Source organism: Pteronotus mesoamericanus, unplaced genomic scaffold (assembly GCF_021234165.1).
Source record: "Pteronotus mesoamericanus isolate MK-2021 breed Mesoamerican mustached bat unplaced genomic scaffold, CSHL_Meso_final contig_20, whole genome shotgun sequence".
Lineage (NCBI taxonomy): Eukaryota > Metazoa > Chordata > Mammalia > Chiroptera > Mormoopidae > Pteronotus > Pteronotus mesoamericanus.
In genome coordinates this window covers 43,614,507-43,638,126 of record NW_026555085.1, presented here as the reverse complement: position 1 = coordinate 43,638,126, position 23,620 = coordinate 43,614,507, and the positions used below count along the sequence as shown (strand labels likewise).

The following is a 23,620-nucleotide window of genomic DNA, read 5'->3' as shown; positions in this document are numbered from 1 at the left end:
TGAAACTTTATCAGGCACACACATTCTTTTGGAATTTAGAGTTACCATTTTATTAGTTTCCCTCCCCAACCCCAAGTTTTCTTCCCTACCCCAATGCTGTAAATTTTCTGTTTGTGTCTTTGTTCCTCTATTTACCTGATTTCTTCTGGGTTAACCAATTTTTTTTTAATAATTTCATACTATTGGTTTTTTAATTATACCTCTTTGGATTATATTTTAAGCAGCTGTCCTAAAGATTACAATATACATCACTAACTTGAACAAGTTTACTTGAGTTAATATTGTACATACTTTCACATTGAATATAAGGACCATTTACCACTCTCCATCCCTAAACTTTACATAATATCAAGACAACGTTAAAATTTTTGCTTTAAACAGTCATGCACTTTTTAAAAAATATTGTATTTATTTTTAGAGAGGAAAAGAAGGGAGAAAGAGAGGGAGATTTGAAACATCGATGTGTGGTTGCCTCTTGTGTGCCCCCAACTGGGCATGTGCTCTGACTGGGAAATGAACCAGCGACCTTTTCATTCTCAGGCTGGCACTCAATCCAGAGTCACAGCAGCCAGGCCATGCATTTTTTAAAAAGGAAAGAAAGTAACCTATCTCTTTACTCACGTATTTACCATTTCCTGAAGATCTGAACTTCCATCTGGTAGAATTACCTTTCAACCTAATAAACTTCCTTTAGAACTCTTTGTGAAGCAGGTCTGTTGGTACTACATTCTCAGTTTTTGTTATTCAAAAGAGTCTTTACTTCATTTTTACCCTTAAAGAATTCTGTGTCTTTAAGGATATAGAACTCAGGGTTGATAGTGTTTTTTAATTTTTTTTCCTCTCTCTTTCTCTCCAGCAGTCATTTTTATTGTTTTCAGGTGTGCTTTTTTCTGGCTGCTTTCAAGATTTTATCTTTATCTTTGGCTTCTGTAGTTTGAATATAATGTGCCTCTATGTAATTTTCTTTGTATGGATCACGCATGGATTTACTAAGATACTGAATTGACAGTTTTATGCCCTTTACAAAAATTGGGAAATTTTTGGCCAATATTTCTTCAAATATTTTCCTGTTCCATTCTCTCATTCCTTTCCTTCTGAAGTCCACCTATACACATACTAGATATTTTTATTTTATCCTGTATGTCCCTGAGCCTCTGTTCATTTTACTTCCAGTCATTTTCTTTTCTATTACCCAGATTGAGTTATTTCTATGGAACTATCCACATGCTCAGTAAGTCCTCCTTCTGTTACCTCCAATCTGCTATTAAGCCCATTTGGTAAATTTTCTTACTTCATATATTATATTTTTCAGTTCTAGATTCCCACTTTTTACAGTTTCTATTTCTTTGCTGAGATTTCCTATTTACACATTCATTATATACGTGTATACCTTTACTTCCTTGAGTTATATAGTATGTGCTTTAAAATCCTTGTGAACTAAATTCAATACCTGATCAACTCAGTGTCAGTCTCTAGTAATTAAATACTTTTTCTCTTGAGCATGTCTAGAAACTTTAGATTATATTCTGGCCATTGCAAATAATATATTTTAGAAACTCTGGATTCTCCTACATTCCTCCAGAATGTATTGACTGTTTTAGTGGCAAATTAACTGGATTGGACTCAAACTCTCTTTCCCCTTTAGGGGAGTGAAAACTGAAACCTGCGTTCAATCCTTTTAGCCTTAGTTGGGCTGTGTAGCCTATCCTTAAGAAAGATCTACAAAGTTTATAACTGCCTCTGGGTCTCCCTTTTTCCAGAATTTTTTCCCTCATTTTCCAATTGGTCCAAATGCCCCAAATTCTGTCATCTAGTTCTTCAAGCCAGTAAGACTAGAAGTTTCCATCTGAGTTTCGGCTACCCTTCATGGTACCATCCTGGGTATGACCTCAGGTTAAATGCCATAACAAATGGTAAAACCAGGTAGTGACAGTTGCTTCCTTTAAACAGAGATGACCCTTGCTTTCTAGTTTCTTCCTGTTTTTGGTTGCTCACCAGTGCCTCTAAGGTATTTTTTTTTTTAACATGTTGTCCTGAGTTTATATAGTTAGTATTTGCTGGAGTGTTGCTCAAATTGGCTATAACCAAAAGCATAACCCTGCATGTTAATGTAGAAAACCGGGTAATAATACCTTGCTAATTTCAAAAGAGCCTAATGGAAAAAAAATTAATGAAAGTTAAATGGATTTTATAATGACTTAAAGTACCACATTTTGCTATGTATAATGTGTTCCCGTGTATAATGCACACCCATGTTTTAGTGCACATTGTACATGGGATTATTATACCCATGGTATGTAATCATTATACCCATGCATCATGCACACCCTTATTCTTTCCTCAAAAATTTGGGTGAAAAAGTGTGCATTATATATGGCAAAATACAGTAAATATGGCCTTGGTAAGAATAGTAACTAGAATGCAGGTATCTGACATGTTTGGATAGTAGAGTATCTTAGGGCTTTGTGATTAGAAGCATTCATTTGTTTCTCACACTTCTAAAAACCTTCTAAAATAACTGTAGAAAATAAATGAGGCAAAAAACCAATAGAGTCACAGAAATCAGAAGTGGAGATGGCAGCAAGAAAGTTTTGAAAGACTGAAAGCCAAATGGATGTGCAATTTAAATACCTAGCAGAATGAAGAAGGTGAAAATAAGGCCTATGTGTGAAGTGGAGGAATACTCATAGAAAAGGCAGTATGTGCTACAGACCTCCAAAAGATGCAGGAGTCAGAGATTTCAGGTGGTTCTGAAAGTCAGGGTATAGGACAGCCTCAAATAAACGTAAGCAGCAGTATGACCCTTACATTCCCTCCTTCATCCCACACAAGCAAGTAACAAGCCCCTCCCAATCCTGCAAGAAATGCAGGTTTACTCTCTAGAGAGGATGAAACACAAAGACACTACATGCAGGGAAACAGACACACTCACTGGTTGGAGTTTAAACTAAAAACAAGAAGCAAAATCTGTATGTCGAAACATTATGACTCATCTCCTACGACTCATCTGATCAGCTCCTCTTCCCCAAATGACCCCCAGAACACATACTGCAGATAACTGGAGGATTTGGGCCCCAAAAAAGACTTATAGTAATAGTTGGAGATCCCTATCAGTGCAACTAGGCAATTCATAAAAAGAAAGCTCACACACATAACTTCTATTCCGCTTTCTGGGCTACCACTCGCACAATGAAAGGACAGACATTTGAGGAAAGCCTCTAACATTAAAATTAATGTCAAAGCAATTCACTAAATTTTGAAACTCTATTATACAGTTTATAAAATTAAAAGAATAAAAAGGAAATTAGATGATCACTACCTCACAGAAATGAGAAAAGAGGCAGGTAGCAACAGTACTGAATAACTTAAGAGCTTCTAACTGCACCAAACAACTTCAATGATGGCCAGTTCAACTAATAAAAGAGCCAAAAGAATCTGGTCCAAATGCCTCAGTTTGCACAGGGAAATTTAAACAGAACATTATCAAGTCCTCTAAGCACTTTAAAAGGTTAACTAGGCATAATTATCAAAGATCAACTTAGGTGCCACTACTAGTATTGGGAAAAACAGAACCAACAATAAACTAAAAGGAAATTGACCAGTAAAAGCATTAAAAATTACCTAGCATTTTGAGTAATCAGTAATACCCTGAATATTTTGAAAAGAATTCACAAATGTCTCCTAAGGAGACTAATGAACAAACGTTACTAGCAGTAGTCACATTTACTATCCCTAAACTGAATTTATAACTTACATCAGTATTAAACAAGGTACCCTTTCCCTAAAAGATCAGATTTCCTGCCTTCCCCCATTTCTGTCCTGCTCCATGGAACCATTTTCTTTGTGCCTGAGGTCTACCAGTGACAGCTACCAGCACTTAACTGCTCTGCTACTGGTTACTCGGGAAAAGTGAGATATGCCCTTATGTTCTGGGTTATTTCCAATTTTCCAAAACAAGTCAGCTGCAAAGATTAATTAAGATGTAATGATCAACTTTAAGAAGTAGAAAACCACAGGAAAAACTGCACCTTCTCTTAATTTTTAAAAAAAGCCAAATAATCCACAAAAATCATAAATTTTTAAGCCTATCAGTGAGGGGAGGTCATAAGGCTACCAATTATCTAAATTCCAAAGAGTGATAATTCCCTCTGAGAAGAGACACATAAATTATTTCACCTTTGCAAGAGCACAGAAAAAAAGACACGTCACTATAAAACATCAGTAATTTTAACTAACTCTTTAAGGACCAAGCATACACAAGTGCCAATCTAGAAACCTGACAGCCTCAGACACAAGGGGATTCTGCACCTGCTCAACAATTCTTTTTCCATATTCTCCTGCCTCAGGAGATGCTTTTGAGAAATTGTGTAAGCAGGGCAGACCTGAGACTGACCCAGTGGTGGTAGAGATGTATAGTACCTGCTCCAATATTTAAAGGTAGAGCAGGAGTACCAAGAAAATCCCATTTACACCTTGGTTAGCATGAATACTAGGTGGTTATCCACTATATTGCCTGGGTAGGAGCAAGAAGTTCACCCATGCCCCAGATTGGACCCTCAGGTGGCAAAGTCTGTCTGTTGCTGGAAAAGGACAGTAAAGTCTTTTACCCTTGAGTGACTCCACTGATATCAGGCAGAGATTAGTGGCTGCTGGGAAGGGTAGGAATTTCTCTACAACTAAATTGTAGAGAAATCATCCAGAATAACCAACAGAACACTAGCTGGAGAGAAGCTTTATAACCATGGACAGATGGAAGAAATGACTTCACCGCACAAGACTGGCAGGGAGTGCAGAGAAGGCAAGAGAGAGCTGGCTGGGCTCTCATAGGTGGCAGCTGAAGTTCTGGAGGTATATTTCAGTGGCTGAGGGGTTTCCCCTGAGAAGTGTAGAATCTGAACCCCAAGCCGAGCTCCCCAGCCAACAGCACCAGAGTGGGAAAGATAACATCCAGCTGTGAAAAGTAGCAGGGTTCCTGCCTGCCAGGGAGAGATGACTAGAGATATAGAGATCCTCTTACATGGTCCACACACAAAATTTCATTTGTAGCCACTTATCCTGGGCTCAGACAGAAGGACAGAGTAGACTAGAGATGCTTGAGGAGAGTCTAGGGCCAGTGGCTCTGGGGAGAAAACTGAAGGAACACCTACCAGGATCCCTGTGCTGCATCATTCTCCATACTGCAGGAGCCATCTTCTCAAGCAGAGCACTCCTCTCTAAGTGGCATCTGCTTGAGGGAAGACAATAGCCCAGCCCACAGGAAATACTCTGCCCCACCCTGTGGTGCTTAAGCCAGACTGATGACTACAGCTTGATTAGATTTAATGGCTAATTAGTTTAATGTCCAAGATGGTAAATACAAAGAAGCAGCCAAAATGGGAAGACAAAGAAACAGACCCCAAATGAAAGAACAAGAGAACTCTTCAGAAGAATTAGATGAAATGGAGGCAAGCAATTTCTCAGGTAGACAGTTTAGAGTAATAATTATAAGGATACTCAACAGCACGAAAAAAGACATAGAAACCATATAAAAAGACCAGTTAGAAATAAAGAATGTAATATCTGAAATAAATAATACACTGGAAGGAATAAATAGTAGGTTAGATAAAGGAGATAATAGAATCAGTGTTTTGAAAGACAATGTAGAAAAAAACACCCAGGCAGAGAAGCAAAAGGAAATAAGAATTTTTAAAAATGAGAAGAGTTTAAGAAACATTTTGGAAAATATGAAGCATAACAACATCCACATCATGGGAATTCCAGAAGGAGAAGAGAGTAAGTAAGGGATGGAGAACATATTTGAAAAAATAATGACCAATAACTTCCTTAATCTGGTGAAGGAAAAAGTCGCCCAAGTCCAGGAAGCTCAGATAATCCCAAACAAATTGGACCCAAAGAGGCCTACACCAAGACACATCATAATTAAAATGATATGGTTTAAAGACGAGAGAATCCTAAAAACTGAAAGAGAAAAGTGGGGAGTTACATACAAGGGAGCACAAATTAGACTGGCTTCTGATTACTCAACAGAAACATTTCAGGCCAGAAGGGAGTGGCATGAAATATTCAAGGTGATGAAAAGCAAGGACATATAACCAAGGCTACTTTACCCAGCACAGTTATCATTTAAAATCAGAGAAGAAATAAGGAGCTTCCTGACAGGAAAAAGCTAAAGGAGTTTGTTAGCACCAAACCAGTACTGCAGCAAATATTAAAGGGGGGAGAGGAGGAGGAGGAGGGAGAGAAGAAGATGAAGAAGAGGAGGAAGAAGAGAGAAGAAAAAGAGAAAGAGAAAAAGGAGGAAAACAGTTTAACAATAAAATGGCACTACATACGTATCTCTCAATAATCATCTTAGATTTAAATGGCTTAAATGCTCCAACCAAAAGACACATGGTAGTTGAATAGATAAGGAAACAAGACTTCAAGAGACCCATCCCAGATCAAAAGATATACACATACTAAAAGGAAAGGGATGGAAAAAGATATTTCATACAAACGGAAAAGAAAAAAAAAGCTGAGATAGCTGTACTTATATCTAACAAAATAGACTTTAAAACCAAGGCTTCAGTAAGAGACAAAGAAAGACACTACATAATGATAAAACAATCCAACAGGAGTATATAACCCTAGTGAACACTTATGCACCCAACATAGGAGCACTAAATATGTGAAGCAAATCCTGACATAAATATAGTCATAGTTGGGGATTTTAACACACCATTGACTTCAATGGATAGATCTTTCAGGCAGAAAAATCAACAAGGAGACAGTGGCCTTATAAAACACACTAGATCAAATGGATTTAAATTTGGTATCTTCAGAGAATTTCACCCCAAAGCAGCAGAGTATACATGCTTTTCAAGTGCACATGGAATGTTTTCTAGCATAGACCACATGTTAGGACACAAAACAAGTCTCAATAAATTTAAGAAGTCATATCTCTAGCATCTTCTCTGACCACAATGCTATGAAACTAGAATGCAATCACAAGAAGAATGCTGAAAAACATTCAACGACATGGAAGCTAAATGACACGTTGTTAAACAATGAATGGGTCAACATTGAGATGAAGGAAGAAATCAAAAGACACCTTGAAACAAATGCAAATGAGGACACAACAGTCCAAAATCTGTGGGACACTGGGAAAGCAATCCTAAGAGGGAAATTCATATCATTACAGGCCTCTCAAAAAACAAGAAAAAGCTCAAATAAACAATCTAACTTCACACTTAAAAGAACTTGAAAGAGAAAAACAAAGCTGAAAGTAAGTAGAAGGAAGGAAATAATAAAGACCAGGTCAGAAATAAATGAAATAGAATCTAAAAAAAAAAACCAAACAAACCATATAAAAGATTAATGAATCCAAGAGATGCTTCTTTGAAAACATACACAAGATTGACAAACCTTTAACCAGACTCATAAAGATAAAAAGACACAGGACCCAAATAAGTAAAATCAGAAATGAAAGAGGAGAAATAACAACTAACATCAAAGAAATAAAAATAAAGAAAGTATTATGAATAATTATATGCCAACGAACTGGACAACCTGGAAAAATGGATAAATTCCTAGAAACATAAAGTCTTCCAAAAATAAATTAGGAAGAATCAGAGAATCTGAATAAACAGATTACAACTAGTGAAATTGAAGCAGTAATCAAAAAATTCCCAATAAAGAAAAGCCCTGGACCATTTGGCTTCACAGGTGAAGTTTACCAAACATCCTGAGAAGAACGCCTCTGTTTCTCAAACTATTTCTTAAAGTTCAAGAGAAGGCAAGGTTCCCAAACTCATTTTACGAGGCCAGCATTATCCTAATTCCAAAACCAGACAAAGAGAACAAAGGAAGAAAACTACTGGCCAATATCCCTGATGAACACAGACACTAAAATCCTCAACAAAATATTAGCAAAACGAATACAGCAATGCATCAAAAAGATTATACACCATGATCAAGTAGGGTTTATTCCGTGAATGCAAGGTTGGTACAACATTTGCAAATCAATAAATGTGATCCACCACATAAACAAAATGAAGGATAAAAACCACATGATCATATTCATGGATGCAGAAAAAGCTTTTGATAAAATCCAGCACTGATTATGATTAAAACTCTCAGCAAAGCGGGAATACACAGAACGTACCTAAACATAATAAAGGTCATATATGACAAAACCACTGCCAGCATCATACTCAATGGGCAAAAAATACAAATGTTCCCCTTAAGATCGGGAATAAGATAGGGATGTCCGCTTTCATCTCTCTTATTCAATATGGTACTAGAAGTCCTAGCCACAGCAATCAGACAAGAAGAAGAAATAAAAGGTATCCAAATTGGAAAGGAAGAAGTAAAACTGTCTTTGTTTGCAGATGACATCATCCTGTACACAAAGAACCCCAAAAATTCCACTAAGAAACTACCAGAACTGATGATAAATGAATTCAGCAAAGTAGCAGACTACAAAATAAATATCCAGAAATCAGTTACATTTGTATATGCCACTAATGAACTAAGAGAAAGGAAAATTAAGAATCCCAGTCACAATTGCTTCAAAAAGAATAAAATACCTAAGAATAAACCTAATCAAGGATGTAAAAGACCTGTACACAGAAAATTACAAGACACCGAAGAATGAAATTGAAAAAAGAAACTGAAGAAGATACACGTAAGTGGTAGCACATACCGTATTCATGGATAGGAAGAATTAACATCATTAAAATACCCAGCCTTGGCTGGTGTGGGTGAGTGGACTGAGTGCCAGCCTGCGAACCAAAGGGTCGCCAGTTCAATTTCTGGTCAGGGCACATGCCTGAGTTGGCCGAATCCCCAGTCTAGGGTGCGTAAGAGGCAACCATATATTGATGTTTCTCTCCCTCTCTTTCTCTCTCTAAAAATAAATGAATAAAATCTTAAAAAAAAAAAGTTCATACTATCCGAAGCAGTCCATAGAATCAATTTAATTCCTATCAAGATTCCAATGACATGTTTCACAGAACTAGAACAAATATTTCACAAATTTATATGGAACCACAAAAGACCCTGCACAGCAACAGTGATCCTGAGAAAGAAGAACGAATTGGAGGAATCATGCTACCTAATATCAAACTAATATCAAACACCTTTTTAAGAAACCAAAGTTCTTAAATATGATCAGTGTTGCACTCAATCAACAAACACACATGGATGCCTTGTATGTGCCAGGCACCAACAGAAGAGTAAAACTAACATGGTCTCTGCCTTCATATATGTTATTGCAATTAGGATATCTGATAACAAGGCTAAATTATACAATGAAAAAATTACAATGTGGTAACATCAATAAATGACACACTTCAAACACAGAACAGTGGACATATTAAACCATGTCTGAATGACTCAAGAAAATCTCTATGGAGGCCCACTGTATAGTTCTGCACCCTTTTAATATTTTGCTCCCCACCCAGATGCCAGGTTGTTGGATATTGTAAGGTCTGCTTTTATCAGCTAACCTCTTATTTCTCTGCTCACTCTCTCCCATCGGCCCATTTCTACTTTGGAGCTTTTAATATTCCGTGGGATAGAAAAATCAGGTAACTATTATAGCTAAAAAATATACACTAAATAATAAAGATGGCTGCAAGTAAGAACTGAAGATCTAACTTTAATGTGGGCTTTCTGATTTACTTTTGATTCTGAGAGATATTTTTCTGACATAATTCTGTTATAAGGCACTAAAGTAAAACATTATTCTATATAAACTAGGTGTTACAGAATAATTTTACTACTTTGGTATAAAATTGCCTGGCAAACACTTGTTTTCTTTTAAAGGGAAGAAAACAGTTATGGAAGGAAGAAATACTGTAAAGAGTTATGAAGGGGAGAAATCTGTCCAAAATGGGAATTACATATTTTATTGCCCAGTGTGACACACATTTTTATTATCTAATTGTTAATCATATCAGCACATAACAGGAAGTGTTACAACAGGAAGACACAGCCAAAGTTTTTTGCAGTACTTTATAAATACCACCTACCTCTTATGCATATCCAACAATCATCTTTTTTGTTGTGTTTTTTAAGTTCTTCTTCAGTTACCTCAATTAACCTGCCTTTTAATCCTGTTAGGTCCTTTCCACTTTTGGTCAGTCGAATCCAATCCATAAGACTTCTGCCCTGTTTTAGAGGTACCTAAAAAAGGAAAAGGGAAAAATTAAATGTGACTTCTTCAGGTTAGCTGCTTTTCCTTTCCCTGCTGCTGTTTGTCTTCAGGCTACTTCATTACAAGTTTTTTTTTGTTTGTTTGTTTTTAAAGATTTTATTTATTTATTTTTGAAGAAGGAAGAAAGGGAGAAAATAATCATTACGTGAGAGAAACATCTATCAGTTGGCTCTCGCACGTGCCCCAGCTGTGGACAGGCCAGCAACCTAGGCATGTGCCTTAAATGGGAACAGAACCAGTGACCTTTTGCTTTGCAGGATGATACTCAACCAACTGAGCCACACCAGGCAGGGCTACTTCATTACTTATTCCCATTCAAAAGAATTTTTAAAAATGCAAATCTAACAATTTTACAAATATTCTTTTCAGCTTTAGGAGTTTGTCAAAATAATTTTTTACAACTAGAATTATAAACAGAACATTATATAAAATACCTGGGCTATGAGGTAAGGCTTAGAAAAGTTCACCGTAATGGTAACAAGAATAGTATTAAACTTGGAATCAGAAAACAATTTTTGGTCCAGGCTCTGTCACTAAAATGTGATAATCACTTACCAATTTGGGCCAACATTTCTTTGCCTTAAACATCAAGAGAGATTTGACAGAAGAAATTATAAACAACTGGCTACAGTTGATTTTCTGGATTGTCGATATACACAGAACATTGGAAATCATGAGGCAGCAATTAATTTTCTAAGAATCCACTGAGAAAAAAAGGTTATCAAATAAAAGAAAATAATAAAACTGTAACACTCTAGGGAAGCGGTTGGCAAATTGGCCCGTGCCTGTTTCTTTACAGCCCTTCAGCTAAGAACGGTTTCCGCGCGTAGGAGCGGTGGCAGTGGTGAAAAGGCTGAGGCCGTGTGTGACCCTCAAGGTCTAACGTATTTATTATCTGGCTCTTTGCAGAGAAGTTTGCCAATGCTTGTCTACAGGATTTAATAACAAAATGTTTGTTTTTTTTGCGGGGGTTTTTCCCCCACAAAATACCTTTTCAAGACTTTTAAGTGAGAGGTGTTTATTAATGTTTTAATCAGTTAAAACAATCTAGTAGAAATTTTCAAGCCATCCCTATGGGATAGGACTACTATCTAAACTTGGATAACTAGTTTGTAACACAGGACCAGAGGACTGTTTTGTGTAAAAGCAGGCACATTTAAGGATGTTTATTGCTACAGACTGAATGTTTGCGTCCCCTCAAAATCCATATATTGAAATCCTAAACCCCAATGTGACATTAATTAGGACATGGTGCCTTTGGTAGATGATTCGGTCATAAGGGCAAAGTTTCCATGAATGGTTTCAGTATCTTGGTAAAAGTGGCCTGAGAGATCCCTCACCCAATACTGCCCTGTGAGGACCCGGAAAAAGTCACACAGGAATCAGGCCTTTACAGGACACAGAACTGGTCATTGGCTAATACACTAACCTTGAACTTCCAGTCTGCAGAATTGTGAGAAATAATTTCTGTTGTTTATCAGCCATCTGGCCTATGGTATTCTGTTATAGCAGCCTGAACCAACTAAAACCTTTATATCCCTAACTTTTCTGAATCATACCCATTTTAGGCATTTATTTACCACCCCCCACCCCCAACCACCACCAAATAACCAAGTGAACAGGTCTATGGTGCCTTTCCTATTTTACATTCCTTCCTATCAATCATCTCATTCTTTCCATCACTAAAACTTTCTAGATCTCTTGGTCCTAATAAAGTTCCAATAAACTAAGTGTAAGAATATGATCTTTCCCATCCCAAACCAAAATCACTTGTCTCTCTTGTCTATGTGGAGTTCATACTCTACACAGTAGTTAAAAGTAAGCTTTTGAAAATGCAGTTCTCATCATGGGCCCTCCCTCCTTTCGTGGCCCTTCACACAACCTTATGTCTCTAAATTCCCTAGAGCGGTTTGCCAGGCCCGTCAGAATCTGGTCACAGTTTACCTCACCATCTCCATGTTTTAACTTGCTTCTTCCCATTTACATGCCTTAGCTAAGTGAGAACAGATTCCTGACTGCTATGAAACACTTGCTCCATCCTGGATCTAGCCCACTCCCTCACCCTAGCCCCCCAGACATCATTTCCTCCAGAAACCTTCTCTGACCCCAACTCCTTCATGGGTATAACACACAATTACAGTATTTACGGCATTTATAGCTGCCTGTTTACTAGTCCGAGCAGCCTATTAGACTAAACTCCACATCTCTAGAATAAGGAAGGTTCTCAATACATCTTTATTTAGTAATGCTAGTAGAAATAATAACGGCTATCGTATATTGAGTGCATACTTTAGCCAGGCACTGTGCCATGGGTTTTATACAACAAACCATGATATTTACATAAGAGATAAGAGGTATTTGGTTACATTTAGCGAGTGCTTCTCATATACAAAGACTATGCTAAGAGAAACATTACCTCATATAATCCTATAAACAACCCTATAAAATGGGTACTGTTATTCCCATTTACATCTGAGGAAAGAGTCAAAAAGGTTGAGTGACAGAGTTGGGAAAGGAATCTGGGTCTTTCTCGTTCAAAAGTCTGTGCTTTTTAACAATGGTGACATACAACCTCCCCAAATAGGTACTATTTCTCGATCCACCCATTTCATACAATCCTGACTCAGCTTCTAACATGATCAAGACAAGCTTGTTTCACAAAAAGGGGAAAAAACAGTCTTAGCTTTCCTTTGGATTGCACAATAATTTTATTTTGTTCTCTTTTTGGACCCAAAGACTCACCTTTGCCATCACCACCTGAACCTTTTGTCTTTGCCTTGAAATTTTTTTCTTTAAATGGATGCCGAGAACATGATTGGTAGTTTTAATGGAGAAGGGTAGAAACATATTTTAATTCATAGCTTCTTTCTCTGGAAGGCAATACTACTCAGGCAAACACTTAGCTTAAGGAAAGAAACAGGTTAAATATCAAGGAGGAGGGAACAAATGATCAAATGGCTGGATGATATATAGGGCAATAAATAAAATGTCACAGCCAGAGTTACATCACATCAAGCCTATAAGATCTAGGGCAATATTCCTTACCAATTTCCTTTTCTGTGAAATGGAGGTAACAAATGCACCCACTTCATAGGATTATTTTAAAGATTAAATGAGTTAATACATGCAAAGCAATTAAAACACTCTTAGAACATACACAGTGAGAACATTCAGTAAGTACTGAATAAATCTCAGCTGTATTATTGTTACAGGTGAGGTAAAGACTTTCAAAAAGCTAATGAAAGCTACAGATCTCTGAACCCATAATTACGATCTAGAGTCAAAATCCATGTCTAAATGGAGAAAAACAAAAAAGAAAGTCAGTGAAGGTCCCAAGTAATGATGAGACCTAAGAGTCCAAAAATGAAAAAAAGCGGTGGACAAACATGATGTGGTTATAGAATGAGGAACCAACAAATACAGGAGCAAGCAATTCATGCTGCGATGAACAAAGGAGACAATTTTACTCAATTTTTCAACTGTAAAATAAATTTGTATTCCACCTGTTGCTAACTATAACTATGTTCAACAAAAAATTTAAAAAGTACCTTAACTTCGAAGTCATCAAGTGGTACCAGTTGAAAAGGCAGTGATAAAACACTTAATTACCAGTGGACAAAATGCAGTAGGACTTGGAGGAGTCTCTGTAAACCTAATGGGAGGTTGCAGACATTTGTTCTCCCTTCTTCAATCTGCCCTAGCTCGGGGAGTCCCCACCCTTGGAAGGATGGTAACTGGTCACTATTGCTACCGCCCAACCCTTTCCTTTCTGCTAGGAAATCCACATTACTCAGAACCCCTTCGGAAATTTAGGCACAAAGCACCGGAGAAAAGAGTTTGAGGGAAGGAAGCTAATACTCTGTACCTATAATCCAGCGAGCACAGTGCCTGGCCGTACCATTTACGTCTGATTTTAGTTCGCGGGGAAAGACTTGGAGGAAGGGAACTGACAGAAAGAGATAAAGGGCTAGGTCAGAAAAGCTACTAGTAGGTGTGAGGGAGGTTAGGAGAGTTCGAGGACTGGAGACGGCATGGGATCCGAAAGAGGTCGCCAGCTAGGGCAAGAGACATCGAAGGTTAGAGGGGAACTGGAGGTGGAAGAGAATGTGCGGGAACACAAAATACCGACCGGAGGCAAGTGCTGAGCCAGACTGTCAGTGCCATCCGCTTACCTTGCTACGCCCCCCGGAGGCGACGCGCTGCTGCGAGCTGCTGGCCGGAAAAGACTGGGAAGGGACGTTCAGCATCGTGGACCCCTGGCCCGGGCCCTGCCCGGGGTCCTCTGCTGGACCCTTCTTAAGTTACACCTCCCGCTCCCGGCTGCCAGGCCGGGGAGAGGCCAAGCCCCCGGCTCACTTCCGGGTTCGCCCGGGGCGAGGCACGCCGTGACGCAGCACGTAGAGCCCGGGGAGGGCAGGGCCAATGGGAGAGATGGAGGCATAACTGGGTGAGGGGAGGTGGAACCAGGGGAAGTACGCATGCTCCATAAATTCAGCACCCTGAATTTCAGCACCGCAAGGAGGTGACAGCTATTCCGCGGAAAGATTAGAGAGTGAAGCTGTTCCTTAGCCTTGGTGCTGACCTAATCTGAGAATAAATTCTTACACAGTCCCTGTTAACCCACAACTGTCCGTACTACCATTATACAACTTAAAATATGGAATAAAATAATACTGTTAGAGAATTTTGATTTCTCTGAAATTCCTCTTAAGACTCCAGGCTGTAGGGGAAAGAGAAATTTTAAAAGCCAAAGTGTCAACAGCCACTCCTGTGGTGTGAAGAGAAAACTTCATCATCAAATACCCTCCCTAATGACCGATATTATGAGTCAGTCTTTTTCTGCTCCATTCACCTGTCACTAGTGCTTCTCCCTCATCTAACTTCCTGTTCTCCCTGAAAGACACAGGAAATTGTAGGGAATTGTATATTCATGCACCCCACTATGAACTGCAGTAATGAGGAGTACTTTAGTATCTCAAAGCCTCATTTTTCCATCTACATAGTTAATTTAGGTTTTAGAAAGGATTATATGCCATATGTAAACTATAGGGTACACTGCCTGGACAATAGTAGACACTCAATAAATGGCAGTTGTTCTTCCATACTATTCCAACATACCAATGAGAAGCATAAATACTGTGCAGGTAAACAACAGTCTCTAATGCTCAAGACCCAGACAGGGGACCTGGTGAGTTTTTCCTTGGAGAATGCATACATCCTGAGAATAGAATGCAGTGAAGGGAGAAAGTTTTCAGCAGAAATATAGTTCTAAACAACTGCCCAGTGTCATTCCATTACTAACTCTTCCTGAGTCTGAAACATTGTTTGAACTTGCCATATTGCAACTGTCTTTTCCTTAAAGTGCCCATAAATTAATGTCCGTTGTATTTCAATTAGAAGGAAAAGTGTAGGAATATAAGTAAGCAGCATTTCTTAGATAAATAACCATCAATGACCCTCACCTATGCCCATTTCATTCTGGAATATTATAGAAACAATCTTTATTTGCAATTGAAATGCTTATTGTGAAAAAAATGTATTTGAGCTGAAAGAACTTTACCACCATGTTATGTTACCTTTACCTAGCAATGTGCTCCTGTTTTCTCTCCCATTAAAAGATGCAGTCTTCTATAAATCTACTTTGAAGAACTAATCACTGAGAGCTTCTTATTCCACTTCCCATAAGAAAATGTTTACATGAGAATATCAGGTACAGGGAATCAGAATAAAGGAAGGTGTTGTTGTTGAATGTTTCATATCTGACAAATTTCTTAGCTCCTCCTTGGACAGAAAACAGAAAAAATTCTACCAAATTCTGGCCTTTTGGCTGCCCCTTTTAAGGATCCAGTTAAGGCATACCCATTTAAACATTTCATTTTAATTTTGGAGATTCCTCAATGTACTTCCATAAGTACTGAACACCCGTGCTATTTTACTACTGGACTTACTGACAGCAGAAGAGTATTAAAGAGAGAATCACTTGACTCATCATTCATTAAAAATGCCTAAAATTTAATAGCCCTAACAATGATTCCCATCCTCAATTACAGACAATGATTTAGAGTGCTTTTCACCATCTATTAACAAAGACATAATAACAATATGTTATCAGTAACATAAGGTGATTTTCTTCCTTATCTAATAATATTCATCTGTAGCTACACTATCCAATGGAAATCAATAGGAAATAGCAGATGATGCGAGATTCAGTTTGAAAATATTGTCATTTTATGCAAAGTTATAACTAAATATTTGAAAAATTATAACTAAAGATAAACTTGTAATTTAAGGGATTAAAATTATCCTTTGTAAGCTCCAAATATTTACAGTACAATCAAGACATTTGTAGATGGCACCTATTTTTAAATTCCAGCATTGAATAATAGTGTAGGGATAAAAAAAGGCCCAACTACCATAATAATTACAAAATATTCATTTTATTAATAATTTATATACAAATAAATAAGTTTAAAGGATTATGATACATTTGCACACTAAATTAAAATCCTACAGCCTTTTCATGTCATCAAAAGTAACTAATCAGATTAATTTTCACAGATCAGTTCCTCAATTTCATCTTCACTATCAGAATCTTCATAAAATGAAATTGTGGCTTGAATGGGAAAATTTTTCAGGAGAGCTTCTGCTTCTTGATATAAGTAATCATAACACTTTGATTTTGGCCAAAATAGTCTGAAAAAAGTAGACAAAATAATACACTTTATCTTTTTCATATTTACAATCCTTATACTCATTAAATGTATAAATGTCAAGAGCTCCGTGTATTTAACAATTGATTTATGCATTTAGACATAGCCTTAAGATATGGTTTTAAAATGGTAGTGCTACAGCTTTCAGGGAGTCTACTTGCCTAAGTATCAAAAACTGGTCGATTATTTTAAATCTTTTTCCAAGCTGTAAGCCTAAAATAAATATTCAGCTTACTTGAGGTATTATACAATAGGTATGTTTGTTCTTAAAAAAAAAAAACAAAACAAAACCAGAAGGCTTGTCTTCCAAACTCCATAAGGAAAAAAAAAATGAGTCCTACTACCACATTAAAAATTCTGATGATAGCCAACATCATCAAAACAACAAAATATTATGCCCTCCCATGAAGGCAGAAATCACCTAGTATCTTGCTTAAAATTCACACATTTAACTCTTAGTTATAGATGTAGGCAATGTAAGTTTAGGAAAGTGTAAAAAACAGTATTTTAAAAATTTTGTCTATGCACTGACAACCTGAGGTACAGAAAGGCTATCTCTGAACCCAGCCTTAATCCCATCTCCCTACCCTTTCCCCACCCAATTTAATTTTTGGACACCATACTGAGATATTGAGAATGACACCAGTTTCATAAAAATAATTTACATGTAAAGCTGTTTACCTTAGAATTTCAAATTTCTGAAAAATATTGAACTTGCCATCTGGTCTTCTATTATTTTTCATCCAAGGAAAAGAAGAGGGATAAGGCTGAATCCCCAACTACAGTATAGTCATTTCAGTGTAAATAGGCCCATGTACAAAGACATGGTACATTATGTCCAGTATACTCCATTTTAAAATGCAATGTAATTTATAATTTTTAGCGAAATGGTAAAAATAATTGATAATTTTGATATGAAATTATTAACCATCAATAATTCAGTCATTCAATAAATATTTTAGTGCTTTCTTATGCTAGACATAATTCCTAACTCAAAGATGAATAAATGATGGTCCTACCCTCAAGATGTTGACAGTTGAGTAAAAAGAATTAGAAAGACACAATACAAATGAAGAAAAGTAAAGTAACTTAAGAGAAGTACAAACATAATGCTCCAATACTTCAGAAAAGGAAAGAATTGCATATACAAAACAATCAGCATTTTAGTGTGTTACTAGAACTGCCAAATCCAAAGAATGTTGCTTAATTTTTTTTCATATTCTCCCCAGAATTTCTCACTGACCATTTTTCTTCCAGGGATGCCATATGTTCCTGAATTCCCCCTCTCTTGAGCCATTCTGCTCTGTCTCCTTTGTGGACCTTCTTTCTCTGAATACAGTTTAGAGGTTGGCCTTCCCACATGGTTTTATCACAAGTAGTCATTTCTCCTCTCTGACTCCACAGGATGACCAGAATATTGCCATGATTTCCCCAACTATTCATTAATCAAACGTTCCCAAGTCTGCATTTCCACTTAATAACCTGATGGTGAGCCCTTGATTTATATATGCAGTTCTCTGAGGATCATTGCCGTGCCCCACAGGCACATCAAATACCATAAATGGAAAACGGGACTCATTATCTTGCTCCCCGAATCTGTTTTAGCCCTAATTTCCAATCTGTCGGTACAGCACTCAACCTGCCTCAGTCAGAAATGTGGAAACCATTGTCTTTTTACCTCTCCTTCACCTATCATACCCAATACATTAATAAGCCTAATCTAATCTATTTTGTCACCTACATATTCCCCATATTCACCCAGTTCCATCCCCACTTCCAACGCCTTAGAATGGCTCTTTATCATTCTTGCCTAACCAATTGCAGTAACTGCCAATTTCACTTTTGGTGTTCTAACTGCAACTACATACCATTTCCTGAGTGTTTCTTCTAAAATATAAACTGATCATACCACTCTCCAGTCAAAATCTTTTGAGTAGTCCCCAATACCACCTACAGGATCAGTACAAAACTCTCTACCAAGGTGTACAAGATCTGGGCTCTGGCTTCTGTGCTGGAATGATGTCCACAGCTTCACACATCCAAATTCCAGCAATTTGATGCTCCCAGAGGATCCATGCTGTTCCATGACCCTGTTCTTTCTTTCCCTATGCTATTTCTTCTGCCCTCGCCTCCCCCACCTACCATCAATTTAGCTAACTTCAAGATCACACCCTATAATACACAATTTCCTGACTGCGACTCCCTCTGACAGTGAAGTCTTTAGTCTGAAGTCTTTAGACTCCATGCCCTGATGTCTAAAACTGACCAAATTGAACTCTATTACAACACTTCCTCGCGGTGCTGGGATTATTTTTTTTTTCCTGTGTCCTTCACTATTGCTAGCACATGGTAGGAAATTAATCAAAATGCTATTTAAAAACACATACACATTTTACAAACATCAGCTCTTCATCTAACAGCTCTCTCAAGGAGGCAAACTGCAAGGTTATTCTTTTACCTGAATAAAAGCTACAAAGAGTCCTAGAGCAAGGCTAACTTCCTTGACTAGAACAGGAAACTAGCTCCTCATTGATATGCCAAACGACTTGTGCTCGTTTTTTTTTAATAATCCTTAGTAACCATTAGAATTTTCTTCACATTTCCCTTTTCTCTTACATGGCAAGCTCAATTTGCTCTAAAATTGCAACTGTGAACACCATTCTTCCTTCTGGTTTGCAAAGGAATAAGAATATACACACTCTACCTGGTGTAAAGTCAATTTCATTAGGACCGCTTGGCATTAAAAAAAAAAATAACCAAACTGTTTTGCAGGCACAAGATGTCAACATTCAACTTTTACTGTGTCATCCACTTTCCCTCTTTTTACCATATTCCTTAAGCTTTTACTGAGTATGCACTCATTAACAATTTTTCTAGGTGAGAGCGTGAGCTCCTATATTTTTCAATTCGATGAATAAAGGACCTCTGGGACTGGGAAGATAAAAGTAACCGTGAAGATAGACTTTCCAATAGAAAAACTGTAGGGCCTCCTGCTGAACTGGGCTGTGCTAAGTCCCCGGCTCTTCCCAGGGGCCAGAGGAGCAAGAGACCTTCGGTTTGGCCTGTCACTCACCTGACTGGGTGCCTGTATCGTGAAAGCTTTCCAGAGGGTTCGGTCGTTCCAGGGCCATTGAGCATCTGGGGATGTAAGATGAATTACAGTTAACACTCACCTTTTTCTAGAAACTGGAAACGCGCGAGACCCAGCGTTCCTCGCGCCCTCAATGAATGTGACCGAAGTGCTCTCCGCAGCCTCGCTCTGGGTCCGATCCTTGTGTCGCAACTGCTCTGGAGAGCACACTCGCCTCATCAGCACCGACGGGACCACCGGCAGGCGCGATCTTACGCGAGGGGCAGGCCGGGGGCACGTCTCCCTCGGGCCAGGTGTTCCCAGTTCTGGTGAACCACCTGCGTCTCTCGGAGGCGCGGCCAGCCACGCGCGGCTCACTCACCCCCTTTTCCGCTTGGTGAGGGGCCGCCTCCTGCTCGCCTCGGGAGTCAACCCAAGGTCTCCAGAAGCCTGCGGATCTGCGGGGTGGGGAGCAAAGGCGCGCAGGGGAGACTTGAGCCCAGGCTCGGCAGAACCGATTGCAGCCGAGTGTGGGCCCGAGGGAGTTTAGGGTGGGGGTGGGGGGTGGAGAGCGGAGAGGAGGGGCTGGGTATGCGCGGGAGGGAGGGATGGGGTAGGCGAGATGCGGGGCGGTGCTGAGACGCCGTACCCGGAGCCCGCGGCCCCGCGCCGCGTCCAGCAGTTGGGGGCTGCGGGCAGCTGGCGGCGGCAGCGCGCGCCCTCGCAGGCTCCGCTCTCCGAGCACTCTGCGGTCTCCATGGCACGGCGGGACTCGGCAGACGGACGCTGACAGCTCGCCGACAAACCTACTCCTTTCTCAAACCTGGCCTGGAGCCCTGAGCTTATATAGCCTCAGCAGCCTGCTGCATATTGAGAGGTTTGCTTCCTCTCCGCCCCTCTCTGCGCTGCTAGCCGCATAAACAAAAAGGCTGCGCGTGAAGGCGCAACGGACTGACCCCGGGTGTGAACGCGTGCAGCTCCCAAATGGCCCTGGAAGGGGTTTGTCCAGCAAGTGTTAATCGGTCTTCACACAAGGCGGCGGGGGAAAAAACAACATTCGCCCGAGCAGCCAATTTCCAAGTGAAGAGGTTAGGAGGGGATAAAATTAAGCGATTCTACACGTTTTGTGTATTTCTGCAAAAAGACCAAGTGGCTGGTAATTACTTGACTCCCCCAAGTCTCACGAGCCTTTGGCAAATGAAACTGGTTCTGCACCCCGTAATCTAAAAGATGGGATGCTGAATAAATGAAAAGGAATGGCCTTAACTCCTCTTTCTGGCACAATACAAGATGGGTGAATGAATGGACTCCTTATGAAAGGAACATGGTTATTTTTTAAAATGTATTAACAGTGCAGGTCCATATATTTGTTATTATTTGAAGATAATAAAAAAATTCAATAGAGTTGAATTGTAAAACCTTGAATGTTCCAGCCAAGAGGCCAGAGACTGGAGTCATGTGATTTATTATCTTCTCATAATATAATGTCGTCATTTCCCCCAACATCTTATTAGTTCCCTGAAGATAAGTCTTGAGTTTCATCTACACAGTTCTATCACTACTTGACATTTTGTCAATCAATGGTAATTAGAAAATTATTTTGTGGGGGTGGAGTATGAGTAGAATGATAATGAAATCTTGGAAAATTATGATATGCGACAAGTTAGTCAACTTCTCTGTGCCCAGTTTCTCTTGTTTAAATTACCCCTCATTATGTGTTGAAGTCTTCCATTTGAATGTTGCACTTGTCCACTTCTCATATTGAGAAGTTTTATAAATTTCAAAGTGTATTTTATATTTGTATTGAGTTCTGAAAATTTCGAATTATTAAAAATTCCTGGTGAAATAAAACTTATTAAAAAAAGAAAATCACCTCTCACTTACTACAGAGGTCCATTAAACATGGTAAAAAAAAAAGTGTTATGCTTCAAAAGAAAGATGATGGATAAATGCCACATTTTTCAAAATTTTTTAAATAATAGTGCTTACTTCCTCTTAAAAGTTGTAGATTTAAAAAAAAACTTGAATGTAAGCTATAGTGTTTCTGCTATGTGTTCAGTTACTGCATTGGAAAATAATCCATTGAATTAATACACAAGGGCCTATAAGGATCCACCTGTCAGGAAGGTGAGATATGGTTTGCTTCATTTAATGAAATCAGTAACTGTAGGTACTTAATGTGTATCTCATTGTCCTAGAACAGAGATTTTCAACCTTTTCCATGTCATGGAACATATCAACTAATTACTAAAGCTCTGCAGCACGCCAAAAAAATATATGTTTTGCCAATCTGATAAAAAATAGATATAATTTTGATTCATCACATCGAGCGGCTATTGTTGTGTTGGCTGTTGTCATTTTTTGATTTGACAATCCAATAGGAAAAAGGTCAGTGCCCCTGAATAAATAGTCAGATATTGCATGTTTTAAAAATTCTTCTGGCACATCAATGTGCTTCTTGCAGCACACCAGTGTACCATGGCACACTGGTTGAAAATTACTGTTCTAGATGTATTGTTAGGCAAAATAAGATAACACTTATAGAATGCTTGCTGCAGTGTCTAACTTATAGTGAGCCCTCAACAAATTTTAAACTAGGGGGAGCAGGGCCTCTGGGAGGAGCAGGAGGAAGGGGGTGGAATGGAGACATCTGCAATAGTGTCCAATATATACATATATATATTTGACTATATGTATATTTATATTTGATTATATATTTATATATTTGACACTATATATATTTATATATTTGACCTTATTTAAAGGTGAAATGGAGACATCTGCAATAGTGCCATTTATATGCATACACATATTCCTTTAACAGATGTTCAGCTATCTGATCAAATGGCCTATCATTTCAGTCTGTAAACATCTTTTGAGGTACCTTTGATATACTAAGTACTGTGCTTTCCACATATAATGGTGAATAAGATAGTTCCCCTATCCATAAAAGGATTATGGTCATTATTATCTATAGCTATCAGAGTGGCCACATAAGCAAAGTTTTTTTAAAAGTGCCATATTCATTAACAAAAGCACATTTTACTCAGAGAAGTGGCATGAAGGAGGAAATAGATATGTCTTTTGGGGACAACTATGAAAGCCTTCTTTGAGAAAATGAGACTTAAATTGGAATTTGCAGAAGAATCAGTTAAGAAATAGGGGTGGGTGGGAGAGAGAGAGAGAGAGAGAGTGTGTGTGTGTGTGTGTGTGTGTGTAGAAGGAACAGTGCTTCTAGGGTTACGGGTTGCTAGACCAGACCTACCTGGCAGGGGAGGTACCATGATCACGAAGGGGCAGCCGGAGCAGAGATGTGGCTGAGAAGAAAGAAAGGATGGGCTATTAAGAGCCTAGTATGCCATGACAAAGCATTTCAGCTTTATTCTGTAATTGCTGGTGAAAGATTTCACAGGAGAGTGGAATGGTCAAAGTTTGCATTTGAAAATTACTCTAGAAGCCATATGGAAGAGGGATTTAGGGAAGGCTAATAATAGAGACAAGAAGATCATTTACAAAATCACTGCAATAGTTCAGACAATAGATAATGAGAAGATGTATATTAAGGATATACATGAAAGAATACATATGAGGGATACTTAGGGGAAAAAAATCTACAGAACTAGCCAAATCATACAGAACTAG

At 38.5% G+C, this 23,620-nt stretch overlaps 2 protein-coding genes across 2 annotated transcripts in view; both read right to left on the bottom strand.

Annotated features, from left to right (window-relative positions):
• Window positions 1-14,564, bottom strand: part of LOC129067605 (cytochrome b5 reductase 4) — a 76,174-nt gene extending 61,610 nt beyond the window's left edge. Inside the window, exons 1-2 of the mRNA XM_054569672.1 lie at window positions 14,371-14,564; window positions 10,014-10,167 (exon numbers count right to left, since the gene is read on the bottom strand). Coding sequence (XP_054425647.1) covers window positions 10,014-10,167; window positions 14,371-14,445 — 229 coding nt within the window. The 5' untranslated portion in view covers window positions 14,446-14,564. The remainder of the gene's footprint in view (window positions 1-10,013; window positions 10,168-14,370) is intronic.
• Window positions 14,565-16,743: 2,179 nt separating this feature from the next.
• On the bottom strand, window positions 16,744-20,853 carry RIPPLY2 (ripply transcriptional repressor 2). The gene is made up of 4 exons (XM_054568852.1): window positions 20,628-20,853; window positions 20,361-20,436; window positions 19,982-20,046; window positions 16,744-16,891 (listed from the first exon to the last, which is right to left on the bottom strand). The coding sequence occupies exons 1-4, from the start codon at window positions 20,735-20,737 to the stop codon at window positions 16,744-16,746; spliced, it is 399 nt and encodes a 132-aa protein (XP_054424827.1). The 5' UTR covers window positions 20,738-20,853.
• Window positions 20,854-23,620: the final 2,767 nt, after the last annotated feature.

Excerpts from the sequence above, each read along its gene's own strand:
- RIPPLY2 (XM_054568852.1), bottom strand. The coding sequence starts at position 20,737 with ATGGAGACCGCAGAGTGCTCGGAGAGCGGAGCCTGCGAGGGCGCGCGC. Across the intron at positions 20,437-20,627 it reads CGCGGGGCCGCGGGCTCCGG|ATCCGCAGGCTTCTGGAGAC; the intron begins GTACGGCGTCTC and ends CCCACCCCGCAG. Across the intron at positions 16,892-19,981 it reads CGATACAGGCACCCAGTCAG|ACTATTTTGGCCAAAATCAA; the intron begins GTGAGTGACAGG and ends TACTTTTTTCAG.